Genomic DNA, 24,651 nt, shown 5'->3' with positions numbered 1-24,651 from the left:
GACTCGAGACCGGAAAATTTGAAGAAAGGGCTCCCTTGGCGGGAGCCGATGATGCAAGACCCGCATTGAACGGGGGGTTTGGGTTTAGGAATTTCCTTGCCCTGAACGGAATTGATCCGCAGAGCAAAGAAACGGGCAAACGTCTCGCGAAGGGGACGAATGCCGATATAAGCCTCCATGAAGGTGGCAAAGCAGGAAAGATAAAAAACGGCATTGCCGGGAAGATGGTGAGGTTGAAGTTCATAAAAATCTAAGAACTTCCGGAAAAACTCGGAAATAGGAAGGCCGAAGCCGCGCTCAAAGTGAGCAAGAAAAACGACGTGTTCACCGGGCTCAAGCACCGGTTCAATCTCGTCGCCAGGGAGCCGGCAAGTTACTCCCTCCGGAATCCTACGGGACCGGTATAGCCAGTCAATCTCATATTGGGTAACGTTGGAGCCCATCCAAGCTCCACGAGTGACACCGGAAGGATTTACACCGGAAGCTTGGCTAGAGCTACCGGATTCTTGGTGGCTACCGGATTCTTGGTGGCTACCGGAATCGGTATCCATCGGAACAGGATCGGCGGTTGATCTATCAGAAGATTGGCTACGCCGGCTACCAGAAGAAGAAGCAGAGGAGGAGGCAGAGGAAGACTCCTCGCTAGACATAAGGTTAGATGCAGAAAAACAGGAATCCCACAATTTGCCCCCGCGCGAAGATCTACGAGTAAGAGAAAAATCAAAAGAAAAGGGGAAATAAAAACACTATCGACCCAAGATCTAGAAAACGAGCAAAAGGGAAGCAAACCCAGATTAGACCTAACCTGAGGCGGCGCGGTCGCTGCGGAAGAGGTTCGCCGATGAAGTAGCGGGCCGGCGGTCGCCGAGGAGTTCCGTCGACGGCGGAGCAGAGAAGAGCTTGAAGAAGCGTGAATGCAGCGGTCGCTAGAGGAACGCTGCGAAGAATCTCCGCGCGGTGAAGTCCGGCGAGGAAGCGGAGCAAGTTCACCGGACGGCCGGGCCTGAGCGAAGAACAGCGGACGGAGAACGGCGGAGGCGCAGAGAGCAAGAAGCACTGTGCGCAAAGAGCGGAGAATGCGAGAAGAGGAAGAAGAGGGGGCGGTTCTGCCTTATAAAGGAAGAGAGAAGGTGGGCCGAAAACCATCGGGCCGCAGCGGTTCGCTCCGCGGGCCGCGACGGTTCGCACCACGGGCCGCCACGTGGCGCGGTGATACACGCAAGGAAACGAAGAGCCACAGGAAGGTGCACAAGGATCCGGAACAGTGACTGGGATCCGCTGTGGAGCATTTAATACACGCGCAGAAGTCGAAGGGAAGTGACCCCTGACACTGGCGCGACAGTTAACAATGCGCATGTCACTGACAGGCGCGGGGCCCGAGAAATTCTTGACTTCGGCGAGGAGAGAGTTAATGGCTAAGATACCGGAGAAAAACATACCGGAAGATACCTTGCAAAGAGAGAAAAGGTGAGTCCGGGCAAAGATGCCGGATCCAAGCTCAACGCCGAAAAGATTAAACCGGTATCCTAAAAACATGAGAACTTGGCATGATCTGTAGGATAGAATCCGTCAGACTATACCAGCTTCGGGGACTAATGTTGGGGGGATGACCCCCGGTATGCCAAAGGCATGCCAAACCGGATGGTTTGAGCCATCAAGATACCGGTTTAATATTCTTACCGGTGCACAAAGATAAGAGCTTGGCTAAGTAAAGGCAGACCGGTATCCCCAGCGGGGTATACCGGAACCGGATGAAGAAGATACCGGAAGGAAGGGCATATCGGCAAGACCAGTCAAAGATTCTCTTCAGGGCTAGAAGACAAGGATAAGCTAAGCAAAGTGACTTTAATCGGAGCCCTGGCGCCAAAGAGAGGGGTGACGCTGAAAGAAGCCGGAGGACGTCTCAGCGTCCCTGATTAAAGAAGACCCCGGCGTCATCCATGATTAAAGTAGCTTTGTAAATTAGTTTGTCCAGTCAAAGATGCCATTAGGGTTTCTTGCTCTGTAAGCCACCCCCTCCCCTATATAAGGAGAGGGGGCACACCCGTATTCGGGATGGTCGATCCTTAGACGCTCATGTACGCCCAGAAACCTGTAACCATGTTGAGATCAATGAAGCAAGCGATCTAGAGCAGAGTTCTTCCTCTTGTCTTTCTTCTTGCATACCTGTCTTTGGTTGTGTTCTTGAGGAAAGCATCCGAAAGTTCATCCCATGTAATCGCAAACCCTCCACCGAATCCTCTAGCGCCCATTCGGCCCCAACTTAAGCCATCCCATGGCATCTGCTCGTTCGCCACGACGACAACGGTCGTGGCAGCGCGCGCCTTGACATCCTACTCCTCCCCGCGATTCCTACCCAAACAGAAATGCAGGGACAACATTCAGCAAAATATCTACACGTACGTACAGAGACAAGAAATCGATCCGGGTGAAACAAGATAGGAATAACGCGTTACCTCTTGCCGCCCGCCGCGGCAACACGCTGGTATCAATCGGGCCATGTGCGCGCGCCGTCGGTGAACTTGGCAGCCGGCTGCGCGCGGCCAGTTGCCTGGTCCGTTGAGCCGGATCGTTATCCTGTCCTCTTCGAGGGTGGCTAGCTCTTAGGCCTCCTCCTACGCTAGCGTCTCCTGATCGTCCTCCTCCGCACACTCGCCGTCTCCTCCACGCACTCGGCGGAGGACGACGACGAGTGCGCGGAGGAGGACGACCAGGAGGTCGAGGCTCGCAACGGCGCATCTGCCGCAACGGCGCGGCAAGGCGAGCTCGGCGCTATTGCTTGTTCTCTAGGGTTTGTGGAGATTGGTCGATGAATGGGAAAGAGTAGAGGTCTGGCGGCGGAGTACGATCGGGGCGATCAAGGTGGGGTTTAATAGGCGGCAAACTGGAAAGTGGCCGAGAAGGGCGGAGACGATCCCGGATCCGGATATCCTTCACCGCGCGGTTCGTTACTGTACGGCGGAAAATATGGGGGTGGATAGTGGAGATCGCGGGGACGGTGGGACGGTTTGAATTTCTGCCTCTCGGAATCTCTTATCTCTGGGGCCTCGGTCCGGTGCGGCAATGTTGGCATTTTTCACCGCGCCCGTATGCTTTCCGTCGAGAGCGAGGCGTTCCTGATGATTTTATCAATCTCAAAATTTGTCAAGTTATTTTTCTTGTACTTTAGTCTCTTGGAGATGTTCATAGTGATAGGTGTGTGTTTATATGGGTGAGTGTATGTACATTTGTATAAACGTCTACATATGTATTGTGTTTCGCAAAAATAAAAACTTTTCGCGGCGCATGGTAGGCGTCCTCTACCATCCAAAAGCGATTCCTACACTGGTAATGTAAGGCCAATTATAGATCTTGTAAAAATCGTCCCTTGAGAACACGGATAATCCGGGCCAGAAACTCCATTCACGCTTGTTTAACGGTTTTCATTTGCTGGAAGCCCCGCGTGAAACCGTAAATTGTTGTTTCTTCAACAATTTCACCGCTTGAACACATGTGTATGGTCAACTAAATGTAAATATAACAACAATATAAACCACAATTATGAAAATTCAAAACATCATATAATACAACAATAATTTAATTACAATCTTGAATTACATGAATAGTTCAAATCCAAATAATTGAACAAATAATGAATAGTCCGCGAAGCAAATGATAGTTCAACACAGATATATGAAATAATAAGAAATCAAATGGATTACATAGGGGAACTACTGTCCATGCAGCTGTCAACGGTGCACAATGAGATCATCTCTAAGCTGGGAACGTGTGGCAGTGTTATCAATTTGAAGGCAGGTCCCAATAAGTGCTTGGATTCAGTTAGAAAAATCCAAGTCCAAGTTGAAAATCACGCATGCAGTCATGATATTGTCGAGGTTTTTCTTGCCCCAAAATAATACCGAAAGCTCTGGGCATGTTTCTTGTGCCTTGGCAAATTCAGCTTACTTTCTTGTTAGGTTTGAGATGGACTTCACAAACGTAGACTACGAAGGATAAATGCTATTGGAAAGATAGTATATTGTGTAGTTGTGTCGATTCATTATGTAGTTGCAATCTGGGACATCTGCACTCGTGAGCCTAACAAAAAGATGAGAAACTTGCAAGACATTGATTCATTGAGAGAACCCGGGAGCCCAAGTTAAAATGCCAAATCTACAAGTACTCTAATGCCACAACCTCAAGAACAATCGTGGGATCACGGCTCTTTCTGGTGTAGTGTCCATGCCATGTCGTCGGATAATTCTTCCATCTCCAATGCATGCAATATATGCTCCCTACTATGTTGGGCCAACCTCGTTGCTCATTGAGTGACATCAATCTCTCAATGTCCTTTTCGTTGGGAGCTTGAAGATACACGTACTAAGCACACAAATCATCACCTTGGCAATCATACAGACACACCCAAGACTATATCTTCGTCCATGCGAAGATACTTATCGGTGTAGTGTGCGGAAGTCAATAGGAGATCATTCGCAATCAGCCCGGCCGTGTTCCTCCAATAGGTAAAAGAACGAGAATTGGCCTCACAAGTTTTTTATGATCTTAACGATGTGCATTCGGTATCACTGACGAAAAAGATTGGCTAGGTAGATAGGTATGTAGGAAAAGTAATCTCGCACGATCTTGTCATGGCCTAAGCACGCTGCGCGCGGTTCCGCGGGATGCATAGATGACCGGCGTGGGTCCTTGCCGCTTCTTCTTCTTCTTTTTCTGAGCACAATCTTCAATGTCTAATCGTCGAAGAAAAATTGCAAGCTCGGGGTCAACAACAAATCCAACTACAAAATTACATATCAACTCCTATGTCAAATTTGATTCTACACGAAAACTACGAACAAATCGACAGAAAAACTAAAATTGGAAAAATGTACCATCGGGTCCGCGGGGAACCGATGGCCGGTGAGGAACTAGCTTACAAATCAGAGGAGGGGCGGACGAATCGACAAAGGTGCAGCAGCTAGCGCTCCGGCGCAGCAGTTTTGGTGTGCCTACAGCTCTGGGGCGGCCAAATCAGAGGTCCACGCGGCATCTATGGTGGACGCGACCTCGCTCGGTTTCGCCTCGATATGGATCTGTGCCGCCCACGGTTCAAAAGATTCCGAACGATACAGCGGGCGGTGCGAACTAGAAGGGGGCGACCGAAATCATGGGCGAGAGGCGGTGTCAGCGGAAGGTGGGAGCTGGATATGCCACTGAAAGCGACGAATTTCTGTCTAGTGCGCCCAACAGCCTTTTGAGGCGCCGTTAAGGATGCTCTTAGGCGATAGAGCGCCTTAAAAACCCATGGCATGACCTTGTCTTCGGTGAAGCAGTTTCAAACCTATGGAACTCGATCCCTATCAAGTGCATAGATTTTAAATATCTCCACAAGCAAGCCTCTGGATCTCAGCAACTGAGCTTACCATGTACCAAACGTGGGAGCTTTCAAACTCAGGAGACTACAAAGGCATAGTACACGAGTATATGAATGTAAAAACAATTGAAAGGCACCCAATCCTACTCTTCTGTTTTCTGAAGAAAAGTTAGTACAGTTCAGCAACACACCCGTATGGCCGTTTCATATTTTCTGGAGTGTAAGTAAATGAACAAGAATATGCAAAGACATCCACTGAGCTGTCAAATCTTGTCGTGCGAGTCACTATCAAACAGAATACACTTTCCATCCACATAACTTTCATAAACAATCAATGTGCAGCAACTAAGAACAAAGAATTTGAATTTCAGCCTGTGTATGCCCTTATTGGCACAAGGACAAAACAAGCGGGGTCAAAAATTTAACGAAGAAAAGAATCAACCTGCATCAATGACCGTGTAAGGCACCAATTTCAATTAAAGGTGCCACAGCGCATCACCGATTGTCCTGTTCCGTAATCTAGATGATGAGAGTGATACTCCCTTTTACCTGAAGCCTTGCCACTACACATCATCATTGTCTACTGCATTATCCTTCAACTTAAGACTAATTTCTCTAACTGCAGAAAACCATCCATCAGGCTCACTAATTCAATGAACAGATGGTGCTGGATCTACTCTGTCAAAATTGATGGCTAATGACTGCTTTTCACTGGAAGTGCTCGTCCTCTTGGTATATAGTACAGCAGTAGACGAAACAATCTACTGTCAGATGTTCTGGTTCCCAGGTTCAAAGTGTGCTATGGACTTACATTACACTCGTCCATGAATCGCTCATCCCGTGCAAGAAACCTCTTCCAGTACTTCCTGTAATTTGGTATGCCCAATTCAAGCCAAGGTTTCATATTACCATTGTAATGCAATGATGTAGAAGTTCGGACAATTTCTTCATCAATTCCGTACTGATAGCCAAGTCCAGATAAAGTCAACCTCTCATCAAGAGGATATATAAGATTCTGGAAGGAGAGGAAGCTTATAGGTAAAGCTGCAGCTCGCAGTGAGGCCTCGTCATCATTGTTCCGGAACTGTAACAGAATGAGTAAAGTGATAATAAGCTAACCACTTCATACAAGTTTCATAGGCGCAAATTATGTACTTTACACAGAAGAGATTGAAACCAGAGAATTTAAGCTAGTATCGAATGACTCGTTATTTCAATCATGGATAATAACTGAAAATCTTGGAACGAAACAAAATACAAGGGATGAATGCGCTTTAGAACTTGAAATGAAAGCGGGCTGAGAACAAACAAACCTTTTCCAGAAGTTGCAGGTAATTCTCTGTAACATTATACTCTCTCCATTTTTCCAAATTTATCACGTTCAACCCAGACATCCATGCACATGACTGGGGATCATATGTTGCCTCACCGAGAAGGTTTCTTAGTTGGCCCATTCTCAGGCCACAAAACTTGACAGCAGCATTCACCTTATCTCCCATATCAAGATTCCACAAAAAAGAGAGATCACGTTGAACAATCACATCATCATCTAACACAATCACCTTCTTTAAATCTTTAAATATTTCAGGAATAAAGAAATGTGAGTGACTGAAAACTGATAAATACTCCATTCTAGACTTCTCAGTAGGACGCTCAAAACTACTGATGAAAACACGGAATTCCTCAGGCATATACAACTGCTGCATGCTAAACTCTGGCAAATTCTCCAAAATAATATGCTCGTAGTTAATGACATTGACGGCTGATTCCCTGTAGGTGTTTCTTAAAAACCAGTGCCTCATGGCATAGAAATTTTGAGCGTCAGTTAGTACATGAAAGACTACATTCCTGGTCTCCTGCAGAACACCAAAGGGAAGATCAGCAATGCCAAACCCAGAAGATGTTCTATCAGCATAACTGCACAAGAGTAAAAAGTTGGCTGCATACCTCAGAACTACTGACAGATGAGTTGATGACAACGGAAGCTGCAAGCACATTTTTAGATAATATAACATAGTGCCTATTATCTGGATTGTTGAACTTATGGACAAGAGAGACGTCTGAATCCAGTGTAGTTGATTTAAAATATTCTACTGTCAACCTCATATTAAGACAATGATGACTTTTGGGCATCGTGTGAACACCAAGGTTGTATAAGTATGCACTCTGCTTCATATGAAAGTGAGCTTCATCGTCCGTCATATGAAGTATCTGGCGAAGCTTTTTGTCAACATTGTTACAATCCACAGTGCATGATTTGGCTCTTGCTATTGCTTGGTGCATCTTCTCTATCTTCTTTTTAATACTGGAAGCACAGGTAAGTGTTATCAGTGATTAAAAAAATCAATTGTACAGTTGTGATTGGATGGCACTTTCCTGGCCCAACATACCAAAGTACAAATCCAACATAAACACTAAGGAAACATATACATGTAACGAAGCATTTTTACAGGGGGACACTGGAATATAATTTATTAGAAGGTGGATTTTCAGCCTAATTGTGTCTCTGCAAATTAATCCATGCAGTACATCAATGATCTGACACCATAATTTCAACATTAAAATGAAGCATCACATGCTAAAAGGGGCAAACAATGACAATCGTGCAGAATAAATACTCACAAGGATGGTAGATCAGCATCAACAATGGATTCACTTAGAACCCTCTCATGATCTTGGATATTCTGCTTCAATTCACGAGTCAGTGCCTCCTTTCCTTTAAGTTTGGCAATGCTCGGGTAGTAAGACCGGGCTACAAAGAGCTGGTCTTTTAGTATTTTAACGATGGCATCTTTCATAACTTCTTTGTGTTCTATGGACCAGAGACAGTAACTCCCGAATTCAAGTTGGCAAGCCTTAGCCTTCTCCAATTCATCAGCACTTGGAACCCTAGGCGGTCTGATGTTGACATTGGGATTGGAACCCTGGAATCAATATATGCTCCAACTCATCAGTACTTCTCATAAAGGGTTGCGAAATTACAGCCTATGCTAGACTATGAGAGAGTAGGTACATACTAAGGAGAAAATGAAGTTATGTTTCAAAGGTATAGCACGACTTATGTACAAATAGAAACAGCAAAGTACTAGCCATCATACATTTCTGTGTAGAACTGGAACTGGAACTGGAACCGGTATTTGCTTTGCTCGCTCAATTGCTGGTGGGGGGAGAACTGCATACAGAACCAATTAGTGGGTCAGTATGTACACCAACTAAAACATAAGTACATCATGAGAAGAAAATCAGGTAGAGAATGCACTAGAAACTACACAGCTTATCCTTTGAAGACACCAGCATTTGTTTACTAGTTTGTTTCAACATACAGGAGCAAAAAGATGTGTACGGTACAACACATTATTGTACTTGAAACAAGTAATTTGAAGATAGTGAGTTACACTGAAACAAATTGAGTTAAAGGGCAACTAATTCGCAATGCCAGTCCCACAAAGTGTAGGCTACAGCCCAGGTAACTGGTTTCCTACAAAATCATCTTTTTCACATGATGTACATCTAAGAGTTCATTAACACAAATAGTATTTCATGCATAATCGATTATTTCATTCTCATATACTCCATTATACTTTACGTACTAGTGCTGAAGCCACTGTTAACATATACCTTCTGGTTTAGTGATAACTCTGGAAGGTACATTATCAATTTTGGAAATCTTTACGGGTGCATCCTGAAAATAAAACATAAAGGATAAAACGTCAGGAATTCAAAATTTCTATGGAAGCTTGTAGTGGAGCGTGCTAGTAGAGTAGTAGTCCATACAAAATCTTTTTTACAGATTCTACAACATACTTTTTCACAGCCTTGGTAGTTCATAATCATGATGAAATAGACTAGGGTGGAAACTGGAAAGATTTAAATATAATATTTGTATGCTGTATCACTTTGTTCTGCGGACGTGTGGGGTGGCTCTTAGCTGTTTGAACTGGTGGCTCATATTATTTCTGTTCAAGCCCTCCACACTTGCCTACTAAGTCCAACAGAGGTGGCACAGAACAAGATACTAGTAAAAGCCATTATGAGGAGTGTGCACCATGTTCTCTTTAAGCTGACAAAAACTACCATACTGCCCAACTCGATGGGGTCTGCTTCAACTAACCCCATATTATACTTGAGTGACACAATCAGTTGATAATTCTATCTTTGATTTGTCAACGACATAGCTTATGCACAATTGCCTTTGTAGCATAACTCTAAACTATGAAATAGATATAACTAATCCCCAATATGAACAAAATATACTCATAAAGGCCTAGTAAATGAAGGCTTATAGCTGCCGGTAACCAAGCGATACTCAAAATGAGGAAGAGTAACAGAAATGAGAAATGTGGGAGTAGAGCAGGCATATGTCCTGTTAACTTAGCGATCTCGTGGCTAATGTTTTGCTCTAGTGCAGATACGTCAGGACCAAAGTTCTGAGCAGCTATTTTTCATGCTACTGAACAGTAAAAAAAAATGGTAGCACGCATCACTAATATTATCAAGCAGAGAAAAACAATAGCTAAAACCAAATACTAGTAAAACCGTCAACATCCAACAAGGTAGCAATCAGGAGTAGAGTAGCACTAGATCACAAGATGCAGTGTCACTAACCTGAGTGTCTGGTTTGGCATCACTACGACCCGGCTGCTTCATTTCATTTACAGGACTGTGTCTCTCAGGCAAAATAACCTCCTATATCCAGCAGAAACCAACACGTAATAGCACGAATCAGTGACACCACCACCATTTTCATGAAAAACGTCGAGCAAAAAGCTCAACAGACGTTTCCATGTTATTTTTTTTGGGGAAGTGTGATAGAGAGGAAGTTACCTGTTCGGGGCGCTCATCCGTCACATACACTGCAACATAATAAAAAAAACAAAACGAAACCAATCAGAGAAGTCGTTCAAACGAGAAGGGCAGAAAACAGTAATATCTCGCACTAGACGACAATTAAGGAACCAACAGTCCCCGGAACAGATCCGCCGGGAATGGCGCCGATCCGATCCGGTGTGGCGTCGGAACCCGCATTACCGGAATCCGCGGCGGGTACTCACCGGCGGGGAAGCGGTTGAAAAGGAAGGCGATCGGTACGAGCAGCGAGCAGAAGACGAGCGCCAGCACCGCCAGCCGCGGGCCCCTCCGCCTCTTCGCCGGCGGCGCCGTCGCCTTCATCACCTCCTCCTCCTCCCCCTTCCCACCACCACCACCGCCGCCGCCGCCGCGAAGACCCTAATCTCCGCCGCCGCCGCCGCCGTCGCGTCGTGCTCTACTGATCATACCACCACCGCCACCGCGACGGCGGGGGAGGGGAGCAGGGGGAGGGTGAATGCCTCCCGATTCGGGCAATGGCGCGGCGGAGCCCAGACGTGTCCGGGCCCGATCGGCGATTCGCCGGATGGTGGGATTGGTTTGGTTAGTGTGCGCGAGACGCGAGGGCAGGGAACGGAGGAGAGGAATAAGCAGGCGCTGCGCGTCGCAGGGTGAGAGACGGAGAGGATTGAAGTGTGCGAGGGGTGTCGAGGAATAATGCTCCGCTCTTTGGCCCTCTCTCTCTTTATTGCGTCCCTTTTCTTTTAGATAATCTTGGGGTTTTCGGTTCTAGAGAGGTTTTATTTGGAGTTTTCAGGACAAAAATGAGGTTTAATTCTATTTCATATGCTGTTTAAGATTTACTGCAAAGTTATTAAAATCTAGGTGTGTTTTAGATATACATCCAAATTCACATAAATATGAAATATTATTTTATTGTGGGAGGAACTATAATATTTTTTTCCAGATTATGATCTCAGCTTGCGGTGGTGGGCAAGGAAGGATCTGCTGCGGCACCTCATCTCCATGGCATTTCTTAAGAGCCAAGTTCCAACCTCTTCTCATCCCCACACCACCACAAAAAAATGGCCTCGTCCCCTTGGGGTAGATTGGTTAGTAGTGCATGTATGTACAATACAAAGTGCAGAGTGATCAGAGAGAAAACATCCTAAACGTAGATATTTTCTAAGTGTTTGGTATCCAAACTTTTCTGTCAAAATTTTCACCGATCTATTGATAATCATCTATAGCAGTGCAAAGAATCCAAAATGTAATCAAGATTACAAATAGATCCATAGATCATCTATCGACTACTATAGACAGGAAACGTGTTGCTCTCCTCGCCCCTCCATCATCGACGTCGAGCAAAGTTTGTCGTAGTAGAGCTTGTTGTGGTATACAAATGGAAAATCATCGTCCTAAGGTTCCAAAGGACCAATGCATTAGAGTATCAACCATCGAAAAAATGAGAATGTAGATCGAAAGAGACACGTCTGAAACCACACTAACAAACCTGAAAACCGATTGGATCCCTGTGGGATGCACAACTCTACGCGCCCTCTGGCGGCGCTAGATCGAAGCACCACCGAAAGCAAGGATACGGCGGGGAGGATCTTGTTCTGACTTCGAGATGTAGCCGCCGCATCAACGTGTCGAAAAAAAGTCACTGAAATTAACCTAAACAAAGAACACAAACCCTCTCGCCAATCAGGGGCCATGGTCCGCCACGACGCCATTCCCACCATCCAAAAATGAGATCTCAACTTTTTCTAAATTTGCATGTATTTACACACTAAAATACCGTTTAGATACATGCTCGTAGCTGGACAAAGTTGAGATATCTTTTTTCAAGATGGAGAAAATATTATTTTTTGCTACATCAAGTTACTCATGTCAATTCTAGGTGGTTACAAGGGTCCATCAACTTGTGTAGCAAGACAATTTTAGGACATATCCCAGCTATCTAGAATAGAACACTACACGGCGGCATGCCACAGAGTATCAGGACACGGCCCCCGCGCCTCCAGTGCTGCGAGTGCAGACACTTTTGCTATCTGCCATTGTGTACAGAATCACCAAGTCGTTCAAATTTGATGACAGTGACGCGTAGCGTGTTTCCGTCCAATCGAACGCTACCTACACAACCACAACGTTCACTGGGCTTGACCAGGCAATAATTATGCCACCTTGTCGTTAGTCAGACCCATTTTCTCCGGCTAGCCGGAGTGCCTGGGGCAGTGAGCAAAAGAGGGAAGAAGAAGGAGAACAATTGAGTGAGGTCAGAGAAGGCGATCATGGTTGATGGAAGATGGATCTCGCCCTCGCTGATAAGTTTGCCCTTTTTTTCTTTTCTGGATGTGTGTAAATATGCCCCTGTTGAGGAGCAGCAACATTTCCGGTCCAGCCTAGACTCACCATAACCATCCGGCACCGCCATAAATGGGTCAGCTAGATCTATATATCGGCCGACACTTCCATGCTTTCCCTTTTTTTTTTCTCTACTTGCCAAGCAACAGAGACATGATGTGAGGATCCAAACTAACATTTCTATATACGAGTACAACACACCGTCATAAACTCATAATCCTTGTGGTGCCAAGAATAAGATCCCTTCTCCATTATTTTCTCCTTTTCTTGCTTTTGGTGCAAGCACCATGAAAAAGATAAGTGCTTAATTTCTGGCAAAGCAACAGAAATGCTGGGTTGCTCGCTTCCGCAAGTACGTGTGTTTAGGAAGATGGGGAAAGGGGTAATGTAGGACAGTTACTTAACAAGGGCAAACATCATCTGGTGCTCCTGTTTTTGGATGTGGACCATAAAGCCGGAGAGATTATCCGAAGAAAGAGATAGAGATGGAGGTAGGCTAGCTTTCTGTTTCATTGGCCGTCACCGTCCTCGCTAGCTTGCTAGCGTCGGTCCCCCACACGTTGGCTTGTGCACTTGTGGATACTGGGAACGTTTTCGAAAGAGATCGGCTATGTGTGGATTCACTTTTATCCTATGCTTTTACCTCCCGCCAGTAATTTTATTCAAGTGATAAATGTTCGATGGTAAACCTACCTAGGTTGAACATAAGGCCATCTCTAATAGGCTGCCGCATTTCGGACCGCCAAACTATCCATTTGGGGTGGGATGCAGACAGAAAGTGGCATAAGTTCGTTTGCGGTTGCTAGTGGTCCTAACGGTAAAAAGAAGTTTCCACGAAATAAAATTAAACTTAATTTACATATATTTAAGCCACCAAAAGTCCACATTAACATTTATAAAATTATGGATAATGTGGTCTAGCAAGTCACAACAATACATATAGCGGCGGCCATACATTGGTTGCCGGAGGAGGTGGCGGCAGTTGCTTCGCTGCTGGCGGTGCCGGCATCGCCGCGGCCTGCTGCGACAGCGGGATGGCCTCATCGAGGCCAAGCCACTTGGTGCGAGATGACCTCTTCCTCCTCCGTGATCTCCATCTCCTCCATGGGCTTGTAGTCGTCGTCGTCCTCCAGCGGGTCCTAGGAGGCACCGTGGTAGTAGGCCTCTGGGGGTAACGCCGGTACCCACAGGAACGGCTTTGCATGCTGGGTGTATGCCCCGTGGTACTGCGACTAGTCGGGGCACTATGGCCGCGGCATGGGGAAGATGTACCCCGGCGGGTCATCCTCCTCCTTCATGGGCGCCATCGGCGGCAACGGTGCCTAGGGTGTCGTCTCCTTCTGCGTGTGCGCCTCCTACGCCTCATAGTCACCATCATCATTGTCAAGGCCCTCAAGGTGCACCTCGATGCTCTGTCGCAGAGCGTTGTGCTTGTCCTCGAACCACTACGTCCAGAGTGGCAAGTCCACAACGTAGGTCGAGTCCCATCATAGATCCGGCGACAGGAAGGGCCGATGTTGCCGGATATCGCGACGGCGACCAGGGCCACGCATGGGAATTGCCAGGACGGGCACTCGCGCCTGGTTGAGATGCAACCCGCGAGGGAGGTGGACATATGGCCATGGCAGGGGCACTCACGCCTCGGCGTACCGTTGTGGCATCTCCACCTCCACATAGACGTGGCGCTCTGAGTGATGCCTGCGGTCAGGCGCGCGGATGACACGAGGACCTCCCCATTGTCGTGGCCGCTGGCCTCGTGGTCATTGCGGCCAGGCCGGAACTAGTCGCCACCCTTCGCCATGGAAGCTTCGAGCTAGGGTTTCAGTGGGTCGGTATAGAAGCTTTGAGGTAGGTTTTGGCAGTGGACTAAGTGGGAGGGCCCTGGGAGAACAATGAGTTTTCATTTAAGAAGACGGCGTGTGTGGTTCGACCGCATCTCCTCGCCTCCCTCGAACACTGATGAGTGGGCTTGACGAATTATTGATAGGACCTGCGCGGACGCATGTGCTGTCCTCAGCAACCGCAAAACGAGCCCAAATTTAGGTTTAAAATACGGCCAAAGGGACAAAATTGAACAGACGGTCCATTTGTGGTTTGCTACTGGGCATACTAAACGAACACACATATTTCCATTTGCGTGGCCCGTTAGAGATGGCCTAAATTCGTATCTCCTTGTTCCAACGCCTCAAACTACATACAAGGCGGACACTCTATGTTGCACATGGCAAACTAGTGATCTCTTTTTGGGAAATTTATGTCCTTCATTTCATTGCATCAAAATTGTAGATTGTGTGTGTGGTGCAGATCGTCTGAATTTGTCTATGCAATTAGTACACTCTAAACCCCGAGTGTTTCTCTCCCGATGTCACTCCACACGCCCTAACTCCAGTGGCGGAGCCAGGATTTTCAAATTGAGTATGCAGAGTTACATTTTTTTTAGCATACTAATACAGAACATAAATATTTGTATTGAAGTCAATGAAACAACAAATTGTTCTTGCTAGCAGCAACATCATGGTTGTACTTGAAAAAATAGAGTAGAAAGTTACGGTTTAACCATCTCAAATTCAGCATGGAAATGGAATACCAAGTATGAACCGTACTAGCTTAAAAAAAGTATGAACCGAACCAAATCAACCAATGAGCCAGTGCAAATTGTTGGTTAAATCCAACTGAGTCTTATTCCAGTGAAATGGAGTACTTACTAAACATTGAATGCTAGTATCGATTTTTTCTTAGTTCTACACGTAAAGAAGAGGGTGCCATATAAGTACATGTATACATGGGCATAATTACCAAAAATCTTTTACAAAACTTATTGGGTATGCATTGCATACCCTTGAATAAGTCTAGCTCCGCACATGCCTAACTCCCTCCGTCGCAAACTTTTGATTCCTCCATGTCCCAAAACTAGATTTGAAATGTTTAAACTTTCAGAGTTTCAAATCTAAATATTGTTTGTGAATATCCCTCGATATTCGAATGGCTCGAAATTCCTAGTTGACATAAGGGACCTTGGAATCTTAACAATGTTGTCACCCGCTTCCATCTGCTTGTATCTGTAAGAAATTAAGTGAGGACGCTGTGACACATTTCTATCACTTCATGTGGACGACAAATCATTGATTAGAAATGATATATCTTTACTTGACATAGTTAAACTTTTCCTATATTTTTTTCAACGACAAGATCTAGACTAAAACCATATTGAGCATCAAGATCTATGAAGATAGATTGATGCGCCTAATAAGGTCAAGTCAAAGTACATAGAAGAAATATTAAAATAGTTCAACATGGAAACATCAAAAAAAATGTTTTTGCCTATGGAGTTTTAGCAAGACTTGAGCTAGTTTGGTCACATGAATACCATCATATGTACAGAACGATTTGTCCTATCATATACCAGAGTGATTCATATGATGATCACTAGACAACCGTAAGAGTATTCCTAGGTGCTTTACAAGAACTAAGGATATGTTTTCATTTGTGGTAGTGACAAACAAATCGTTGTAATGTGTTACACCAATGCTAGTTTGCTCACATATACGAATGATTTTTCAATATCAATTAGGCTAAGTATTTATTAAAAATTAGCAAAGCGTGCTAGAAAAATTCTACGTAAGATTTAGATGAGTTCCAAAGCTTAACATTGTGAAGAATTCTACAAACAAAGGCTAAATATAGCATTTTTATAATGATTCAGCAGGGCGTTTGAGTCAAGAAGTTTGTTTCGAACTTGGTGTAGTTTCGAGCGTGCCAGAACTATGAAGCTATATTGTGGTGACAATATTGGTAACATATTTCATACGACGGAATTAAGATTCCACCAGAAGACCAAACTTATACAATGACATACCAACTCATTCTAGATGAGTGATGTGTGGAGACGCAAATGAAATTGCAAAGTACATACGGTTATGAGCATAACATACCGGTTAACGAAACTTCTTCCACGCGAAAACATGATCAACACTAGAAGGTCATGGATGTTAGATATTTACCAACGTAAAGTAGATTATTAACTCTAGTGCAAGTGAGAGACTGTTCGAAATATGCCCTAGAGACAATAATAATATAGTTATTACCATATTTCCTTGTTAATGATAAATGTTTATACTACATGTTAGAATTGTATTAAGCACACACATTAATACTTTTGTGTGGTTTATAAACAACACCGTGTAGTAAGCCTCTACAAGACTAGTCCATTGATTAATGACGGTTATGTTTCGTAACCATAGACATGTGTTAACAATGGAGTCATTTCATTGGGAGAATTACGTGATGGACAAGATTAACTAAGCAAAGCAATATAGTCGTATCAATATTTAATTGTTGTATCTTTTCAATGTTAAAAATACCAATCCTTAGACCATAAGATTGTGGCACTCACTAGTACCCGATGACCCACAAGTATAGGGGATCGCAACAATCTTCGAGGGAAGTATTCCCAATTTATTGATTCGACACAAGGGGAGCCAAAAAATAAATATAAGCCTTGACAGTTGAGTTGTCAATTCATCTGCACCTGGAAATAGACTAGCTCGCAGAGGTTTATCAGTAGCAACAGTTTTATAGCAGTGGCAGTAATAAAGTAATAGCAAAAATAAAGTAAAAAACAACAGTAGTGGTGGATGCGGTAAACATCAGGATTAAAATACTGTAGGCACAGGGATGGATAATCGGGCGTTGCATGAATGAGACGACTCATATAATAGCTAACATGGGCATTTCCAGATAAAGTGATACAAGTATCCAAGAATAAAATAACCATGGGCGTGTGTTCCTAATTAGTCGCCCGTGCTCGCAATGAGAAACTTCCGCGACATCTTTTGTCCAACCAGCCCGTTGCCGTGGGGCCTCGAGGGAAACTACTGGTAATTAAGGTACTCCTTTTAATAGAGTACCGGAGCAAAGCATTAACACTCCATGAACACATGTGATCCTCACATCAAAGCCACCCCCTCCGGTTGTCCCGATTATTGTCACTTCGGGGCCTCGGGTTCCGGACAATGACATGTGTATACAACTTGCAGATATGATCAAGAACAATATATAAAGCATCATCATGAAAACACAATATGTTCAGATCTGAGATCATGGCACTCGGGCCCAAAGTGACAAGCATTAAGTATAACAAGTTGCAACAATCCATAAAATACTCACACCGGATACTAGGCACTATGCCTCGAACAATTATAATGCTATTACATGAACGAACTCATCCAATCACGACCATCCCCTTCAGCCTACAGCGAGGGAACTACTCACACATGGATGGCGGAATCATGGATGGTTGATGGAGAGGCATCGTTGATGGTGATGGCGATGATCTCCTCCAATTCCCCGTCCCGGCAGGGTGCCTGATACGTCTCCAACGTATCTATAATTTCTGATGTTCCATGCTTGTTTTATGACAATACTTACATGTTTCATACACACTTTATGTCATTATTATGCATTTTCCCGAACTAACCTATTGACGAGATGCCGAAGAGCCAGTTGCTGTTTTCTGCTGTTTTTGGTTTCAGAAATCCTACAAAGGAAATATTCTCGAAATCAGACGAAATCAACGCCCAATATCTTATAATTCCCGGAAGCTTCCAGAGCACCGAAGAGGGGCCAGAGGGGAGCCAGGGGCCCCACCCCACAAGGCGGCGCGGCCAAGGGGGGGCGCCCCCTACTATGTGGGCCCCCCAGGGCCCCTCCGACTCCGCCTCTTCGCCTATTTACGCCCTGGTGACCTAAAACTTCGATGCCAATAAGCCACGATACGGAAAACCTTCCAGAGCCGCCGCCATCGCGAAGCCAAGATTCGGGGGACAGAAGTCTCTGTTCCGGCACGCCGCCGGGACGGGGAAGTGCCCCCGGAAGGCATCTCCATCGACACCACCGCCATCATCATCGCCATTGTTGTCTCCCTTGATGAGGAGGGAGTAGTTCTCCCCCGAGGCTGAGGGCTCTACCGGTAGCTATGTGGTTCATCTCTCTCTCCCATGTGATCTTTATGTGATCATGAGCTTTGTATCACTATTAATCTATGAGCTACTCTAGTGATGTTATTAAAGTAGTCTATTCCTCCTCCATGATGTCATGTTGATAGTGTGTGCATCATGTAGTACTTGGCGTAGGTTATGATTGTAATCTCTTGTAGATTATGAAGTTAACTATTACTATGATAGTATTGATGCGATCTATTCCCCCTTTCATAGCTATTGTTGACAGTGTGTATGCTATGTTAGTACTCGGTCTAAATTGCAATGGTCTATTATGCACTCTAGAGGTTACTTAAATATGAACTCCGGATGTTGTGGAGCTTGTTTACTCCGGCTTGAGGTGTGCTTTTATAGCCCTACACAATGAATGGTATTTGTTATCCAACAAGAGAGTGTAGAGTAGTTTTATTATGTGATCATTGTTGAGAGTGTCCACTAGTGAAAGTAGGATCCCTAGGCCTTGTTTCCAAATATCGAATCTCCGTTTATTTACTGTTCTACTGCATGTTTACTTCCTGCCATATTTAATTCAGATTGTTATTACCACTCATACTCATCCATATTACTTGTATTTCACTACTTCGCCAAACTAGTGCACCTATACATCTAACAAGTGTATTAGGTGTGTTGGGGACATAAGAGACTTCTTGTATCGTGATTGCAGGGTTGCTTGAGAGGGATATCTTTGACCTCTTCCTCCCTGAGTTCGATAAACCTTGGGTGATTCACTTAAGGGAAACTTGCTGCTGTTCTACAAACCTCTGCTCTTGGAGGCCCAACACTGTCTACAGGAAAAGAAGCTAACAGTAGACAGCAAGCTATTTTTTGGCGCCGTTGCCGGGGAACGAAGAAAAGTTACACCACAGAGATTTCTACCTCTGTGACGCCCCGGAACCGGTACCCTGAGGATCCCAGCGATCCCGCCGAAATCCGCACGATATCGATTCCGGCACGCCCTCCGACACGACGTGCGCGACGAATCACACACGTGATGCCAGAGGAATTAGCACGAACGGTAACATTACAACAGATTTACAATAGAGCCCACAAGAAACATATATTACAACAACAACTCCAACGAGTCAAGATACAAATATACAATACAAAGATCCAAATCATACAGAAGAGCGAATACATCCGAGTACGGACAAGATACAAATTGGACTAAGAGTCCTGAAGATAACCAGTGGCGTCCATAACCCTGCCCAGGCCAAGCCGGAAGGGTAACCTTGCTAACGTCGTCTTCATCGAACATATCTTCATACCTGCCCGGTTATATCCCGTAGAAGCAGCAATAAGTACAGGTTCGTACTTAACAAGACTTCAAGACGTATAAGCATTCGTCAACCAGTCGTCCTTTGTACTTGAGGCACGCAGGGGACTTAGAGGACGCAAGAGGAACGTCATAGGCAATATGGTGGAGTTAAGCGGCAGCGCGCAAGCACTAAAAACCTATAGAGACACTCTACAACATTCGTCTAAACAGAGAAGGAGAGAGAGCGCACAAACTAACAGTTCTATACTCTGCAAACATAACACAGCCGATGTTTTCCCCCTTCACAAAGAAGTACTGGCGAAGGCACTCACACGGTTGTCAAGTTTTAACCAGTTATTATTTGAGTTGTTCTATCTTACTATGCAAGTAATTAGTATTGAAACAACAGGTGTAAGTTGTCTATGGTCGAGTCATACAGCTCCAAGTCATCCATAACCGCGGACGCGGCTTATCGTTAAGATTGTAACCCTGCAGGGGTGCCCAAATGTGCCCACACGTACGCTCAACCCACTTACGACAGGTGGATATCACGACACGCACTCTCCTTCACTACAACAATGTCCAGGAAGCCACCTAACTAAGTTTAACCCGTTTCAGAGCCCGATCGGAACTCTGATGCGGACCTAGCTGTTGCGAGAACGGCTAAGAGGATCAGAGCCCACTAGAGGATGACCTCTTAACAATACGTGCCGCACCTACGGACGTGCAAGAGACAACGGGGATACAAGGCACTCACGGCTTCCCCAAAAGTAACATCATATCATCTGACCACAAAGAAACATGCTTGCACGCCCGAGAGAAACAAAACAAACATCCAAACTAGTTGTGGCCACTGGACAAAGCTGTAGATTCCGGCAGTGGTCGAGGGGAGACCCGGTAAGCATACCCACGTGTGGTTAGAGCGCTCAGTCTCGGAACAGATAACAAGAACTCGGGTCCTAAAATAGTTAGGAAACACAAGTGAGCCGTCACAAAACGATCAGCTGACCCACCGATGCCTCCGCTAAACAATTATCAACAACTAAAGTAACCATGATTCTTCCCAACATATAACCCGATAAGATAGCAGTAACGGTAACGAGATAAAACAGCACTAGCATGCACTATGACTCGCAAGGCAGACTCGATAACCAAACAATAGCCGTGGGAGGTGATGGTGGCAATATGAGCTGCTTGAGGTAACAAGTAGAAAGGACACGTGACAAGAACGCAACTTAAGGATAGCATGAGGAAGAAGGCAAAATAAAATAGGTGAGCGACTTCTGCAGGGGCAGAAGTATAGGGGAAATGCTTGCCTGTTAAAGCTTGCCGAGGGACATCCGGAGAACTTATCGTATCTCACAGCACCACTTCGCGATCCTATCCGGGAAGAAGCAAAGCGCTACAACAAACAACGGATGCAAGTCTTATAACTACGGATAAAGAAGATCCAGCATGATCAAGATGATATGCATGGCATGGCAAACATGATGCGGCGATGCAACTTATCCAATTTAAGCGGAATCGAAATCCCGGACAAACAAATTAGGTTGGAGTTGCATTTTCTATCGTCAAATTTAAGGGTGGATTATCATGGTACGACATGGCAAGGGTGCGCTACTTCAAAGTTAAACGGAGCGGGGAAACCATAGTCGGCGTCTGAAATACTCCGCATATATGTTAGGTGGTATATGCACGAACTATTAACGCGTGACATGATGCGAGATGCAAATAGATGAATGGATGGAATATTCATGTTCAGCACATTTTTCTGATCAATTTTCATATAGAACACATTTCATTTGGATTTACCGTTTAAAAGTTATTAAGAAAATAGTTTTCAGCATTTAAAATATAGAAAACAACTTTTATTAATTGGAAAGGACCTGGAAACAAGTTCCGGCCAGGGGAGGGACCCCGGATTGGTTTTGAAGATTTACAGGGGGTTTTCGAGAAAAACATCCGCGCCAGGGACCGCGTGTTAGGAGACAAAAACTGCCAGGGGGCTAGATGCGAAAAGTCCAGATCTGGATCTGGGGAAGGGATTCTCACCGAGCCGGGTTCTAGCCGGAGGCGCTGACAGGCGGGACCAGGGGGCCAGCGCGGCGCTGACGTGGAAAACCTTCCACGGATGCACGGAGGCTGCTCGACGCGGGTTGACGCCGCGCGCGTCGCAGGAGCGGCAGTCACCGCGGGCAGGCGTCGCACGGGCGGGCGTTGCAGGCGGCCCCAGGAAGCGAGGGCGGACGCGTTGGATGCGCCTCGCCGGCGCGGACCAAGAGGAGGTGGCGCCGCTTGCAGGAGGTCACCGGAGGGAAGCCGGCGATGAGGATCTGTGGAGAAGGGAGGCGGTCACCGTTGGGAAGCACGAACCAGGAAGCCCGGGAAGAAGCGGAGAGGACTAGGGTGAAGCTTAGCTCACCAGAAAGGTGCTGGTGCGGTCGGAAGCGACGGAGGAGGTCGAATTGAGCTCCAATCGACGGAAATTTGCCGGCGGCCGGACGTAGAGAGGAAGGCCGCGTCGCAGATTTGAGCAACCCCCCGCTCTATTAGGGGCACTGGTTGAACGAGGACATCGCCGTGGAGCTTCTGGTGGTGTTGGATGTGCGAGGGGGTGGCGAGAACGTCGGGACGCCAACGAGGCCGACGGTGGCGCTCGGGGAAAAATCTTCTCCTTCGTTGGCTTGCAGTGGAAGAAAAGGATAGGGAGGAGAAAGAGACAGCGAGGTTTCGTGGTGGTTGCGTCTGGATCCAGAGATAAAGCGAGAGAGAGGGGGAGGTTCACATGGGGAAGGTGGAGGTGGGGAGAGGCACGGCAGGGGACCATAGGCTCACGCACTCTGCGTGCCACAAGACGACGATGGGGATATCTGTCTCCATGAACGAAGGGGTGCGGGCTGAGATGGTGGGCTGCAAGGGAAAAAGAGGTGGGCCGCCAGGAAGAGAAGAAGGAAAAGAGATGGGCCACCGGGTTGGAAGCAAAGATGGGCCAGAGGGAGAGGGCGGCCCAGGGGAAGGGTTTTCTTTTAACCTTTTTCTGTTTTTTTTAAAACCTTTTGAGTTCAAAATCTTTTCCTGTTTTGAATCTGAGGAAAGGTGTGAGATAGGTTGAAAATTACTTTTCAAAATATTTAATTTATTTGTAACCAAAACAAAACACATTTATATTTAAAATTTATTTGTTGGAAAGGCTTAGTTATAAAATAAGAATTATGAGAGAGAGACTTAGGTTTTATTTAAAGGAGAAGACAAGGGGGGTTTATAAAATAATTTTATTTGATAAAACATGGATGATATGATGCATGATGCCATGATGATGCACAAAAGAAAAAGAACAAGCAGATCTATTAGGGGTACTACCCGGGGCCGTTACAATCGACACCACTAACAAGGGATCGCGCCCCGAGATCCCACGCCATGGTATGGGGGAGAGAGGTGAACTAGCGAATCTTCAGGCGACGTGTAGATCTCCTCGACACCACTAACAAGAATGCTTGCTTCATGTTGATCGGTCGACACCACTAACAAGAAGTCGTTCTTCCGCTGTTGATGATGCGCTTCTGTCGGATCCTCCGAAGATCGAACCTAATAGGTGAGGGGCAAAGATCGTCCAACCCACGTCGGAAACTAAGACTCGGAAAAACTCAGGTAAGAGAGAAGACTCAAAACTCGGAAAGGTAAGAGGAGAAAGAATATAGGTAAGGAGAAAAATAGAGCTAATCAGATCTATCCAACGATTATTAGAAAAATAGTTTGGACTCTCTAAACTCAACGACCGTTGCCAAGGTTATCATACAGGCTGGACTAGTGGGGTACCGTCACAAGTTGGTATCAGAGCTCAGGTTGACGGTACCTCACAAGTTGGTATCAGAGCCTCAGGTTGACGGGTCTGCCTTGCGAGTCATAGTGCATGCTAGTGCTGTTTTATCTCATTACCGTTACTGCTATCTTATCGGGTTATATGTTGGGAAGAATCATGGTTACTTTAGTTGTTGATAATTGTTTAGCGGAGGCATCGGTGGGTCAGCTGATCGTTTTGTGACGGCTCACTTGTGTTTCCTAACTATTTTAGGACCCGAGTTCTTGTTATCTGTTCCGAGACTGAGCGCTCTAACCACACGTGGGTATGCTTACCGGGTCTCCCCTCGACCACTGCCGGAATCTACAGCTTTGTCCAGTGGCCACAACTAGTTTGGATGTTTGTTTTGTTTCTCTCGGGTGTGCAAGCATGTTTCTTTGTGGTCAGATGATATGATGTTACTTTTGGGGAAGCCGTGAGTGCCTTGTATCCCCGTTGTCTCTTGCACGTCCGTAGGTGCGGCACGTATTGTTAAGAGGTCATCCTCTAGTGGGCTCTGATCCTCTTAGCCGTTCTCGCAACAGCTAGGTCCGCATCAGAGTTCCGATCGGGCTCTGAAACGGGTTAAACTTAGTTAGGTGGCTTCCTGGACATTGTTGTAGTGAAGGAGAGTGCGTGTCGTGATATCCACCTGTCGTAAGTGGGTTGAGCGTGCGTGTGGGCACATTTGGGCACCCCTGCAGGGTTACAATCTTATCGATAAGCCGCGTCCGCGGTTATGGACGACTTGGAGCTGTATGACTCGACCATAGACAACTTACACCTGTTGTTTCAATACTAATTACTTGCATAGTAAGATAGAACAACTCAAATAATAACTGGTTAAAACTTGACAACCGTGTGAGTGCCTTTGCCAGTACTTCTTTGTGAAGGGGGAAAACATCGGCTGTGTTATGTTTGCAGAGTATAGAACTGTTAGTTATACGCTCACTCACCTTTTCTGATTAGACGAATATTGTAGAGTGTCTCTATAGGTTTTTAGTGCTTGCGCGCTGCCGCTTAACCCCACCATATT

General features: G+C 45.8%; 1 protein-coding gene and 1 long non-coding RNA gene across 2 annotated transcripts; both read right to left on the bottom strand.

The window, feature by feature from the left end:
- Positions 1 to 5,592: 5,592 nt before the first annotated feature.
- LOC127295429 (probable galacturonosyltransferase 7) lies at positions 5,593 to 10,839 on the bottom strand. Its single transcript, XM_051325378.1, has 9 exons — positions 10,405 to 10,839; positions 10,178 to 10,206; positions 9,959 to 10,039; positions 8,972 to 9,035; positions 8,452 to 8,525; positions 7,976 to 8,277; positions 7,301 to 7,658; positions 6,667 to 7,209; positions 5,593 to 6,437 (listed from the first exon to the last, which is right to left on the bottom strand). The coding sequence occupies exons 1-9, from the start codon at positions 10,520 to 10,522 to the stop codon at positions 6,153 to 6,155; spliced, it is 1,854 nt and encodes a 617-aa protein (XP_051181338.1). The 5' UTR covers positions 10,523 to 10,839; the 3' UTR covers positions 5,593 to 6,152.
- An 8,723-nt stretch (positions 10,840 to 19,562) lies between these two features.
- On the bottom strand, positions 19,563 to 21,181 carry LOC139839078 (uncharacterized). Its single transcript, XR_011756788.1, has 2 exons — positions 21,094 to 21,181; positions 19,563 to 19,787 (listed from the first exon to the last, which is right to left on the bottom strand). It is a non-coding gene; the product is annotated as an uncharacterized lncRNA (long non-coding RNA).
- Positions 21,182 to 24,651: the final 3,470 nt, after the last annotated feature.

This window comes from Lolium perenne, chromosome 4 (assembly GCF_019359855.2).
Source record: "Lolium perenne isolate Kyuss_39 chromosome 4, Kyuss_2.0, whole genome shotgun sequence".
Classification (NCBI taxonomy): domain Eukaryota; kingdom Viridiplantae; phylum Streptophyta; class Magnoliopsida; order Poales; family Poaceae; genus Lolium; species Lolium perenne.
This window is presented reverse-complemented; position numbering and strand designations above follow the sequence as displayed.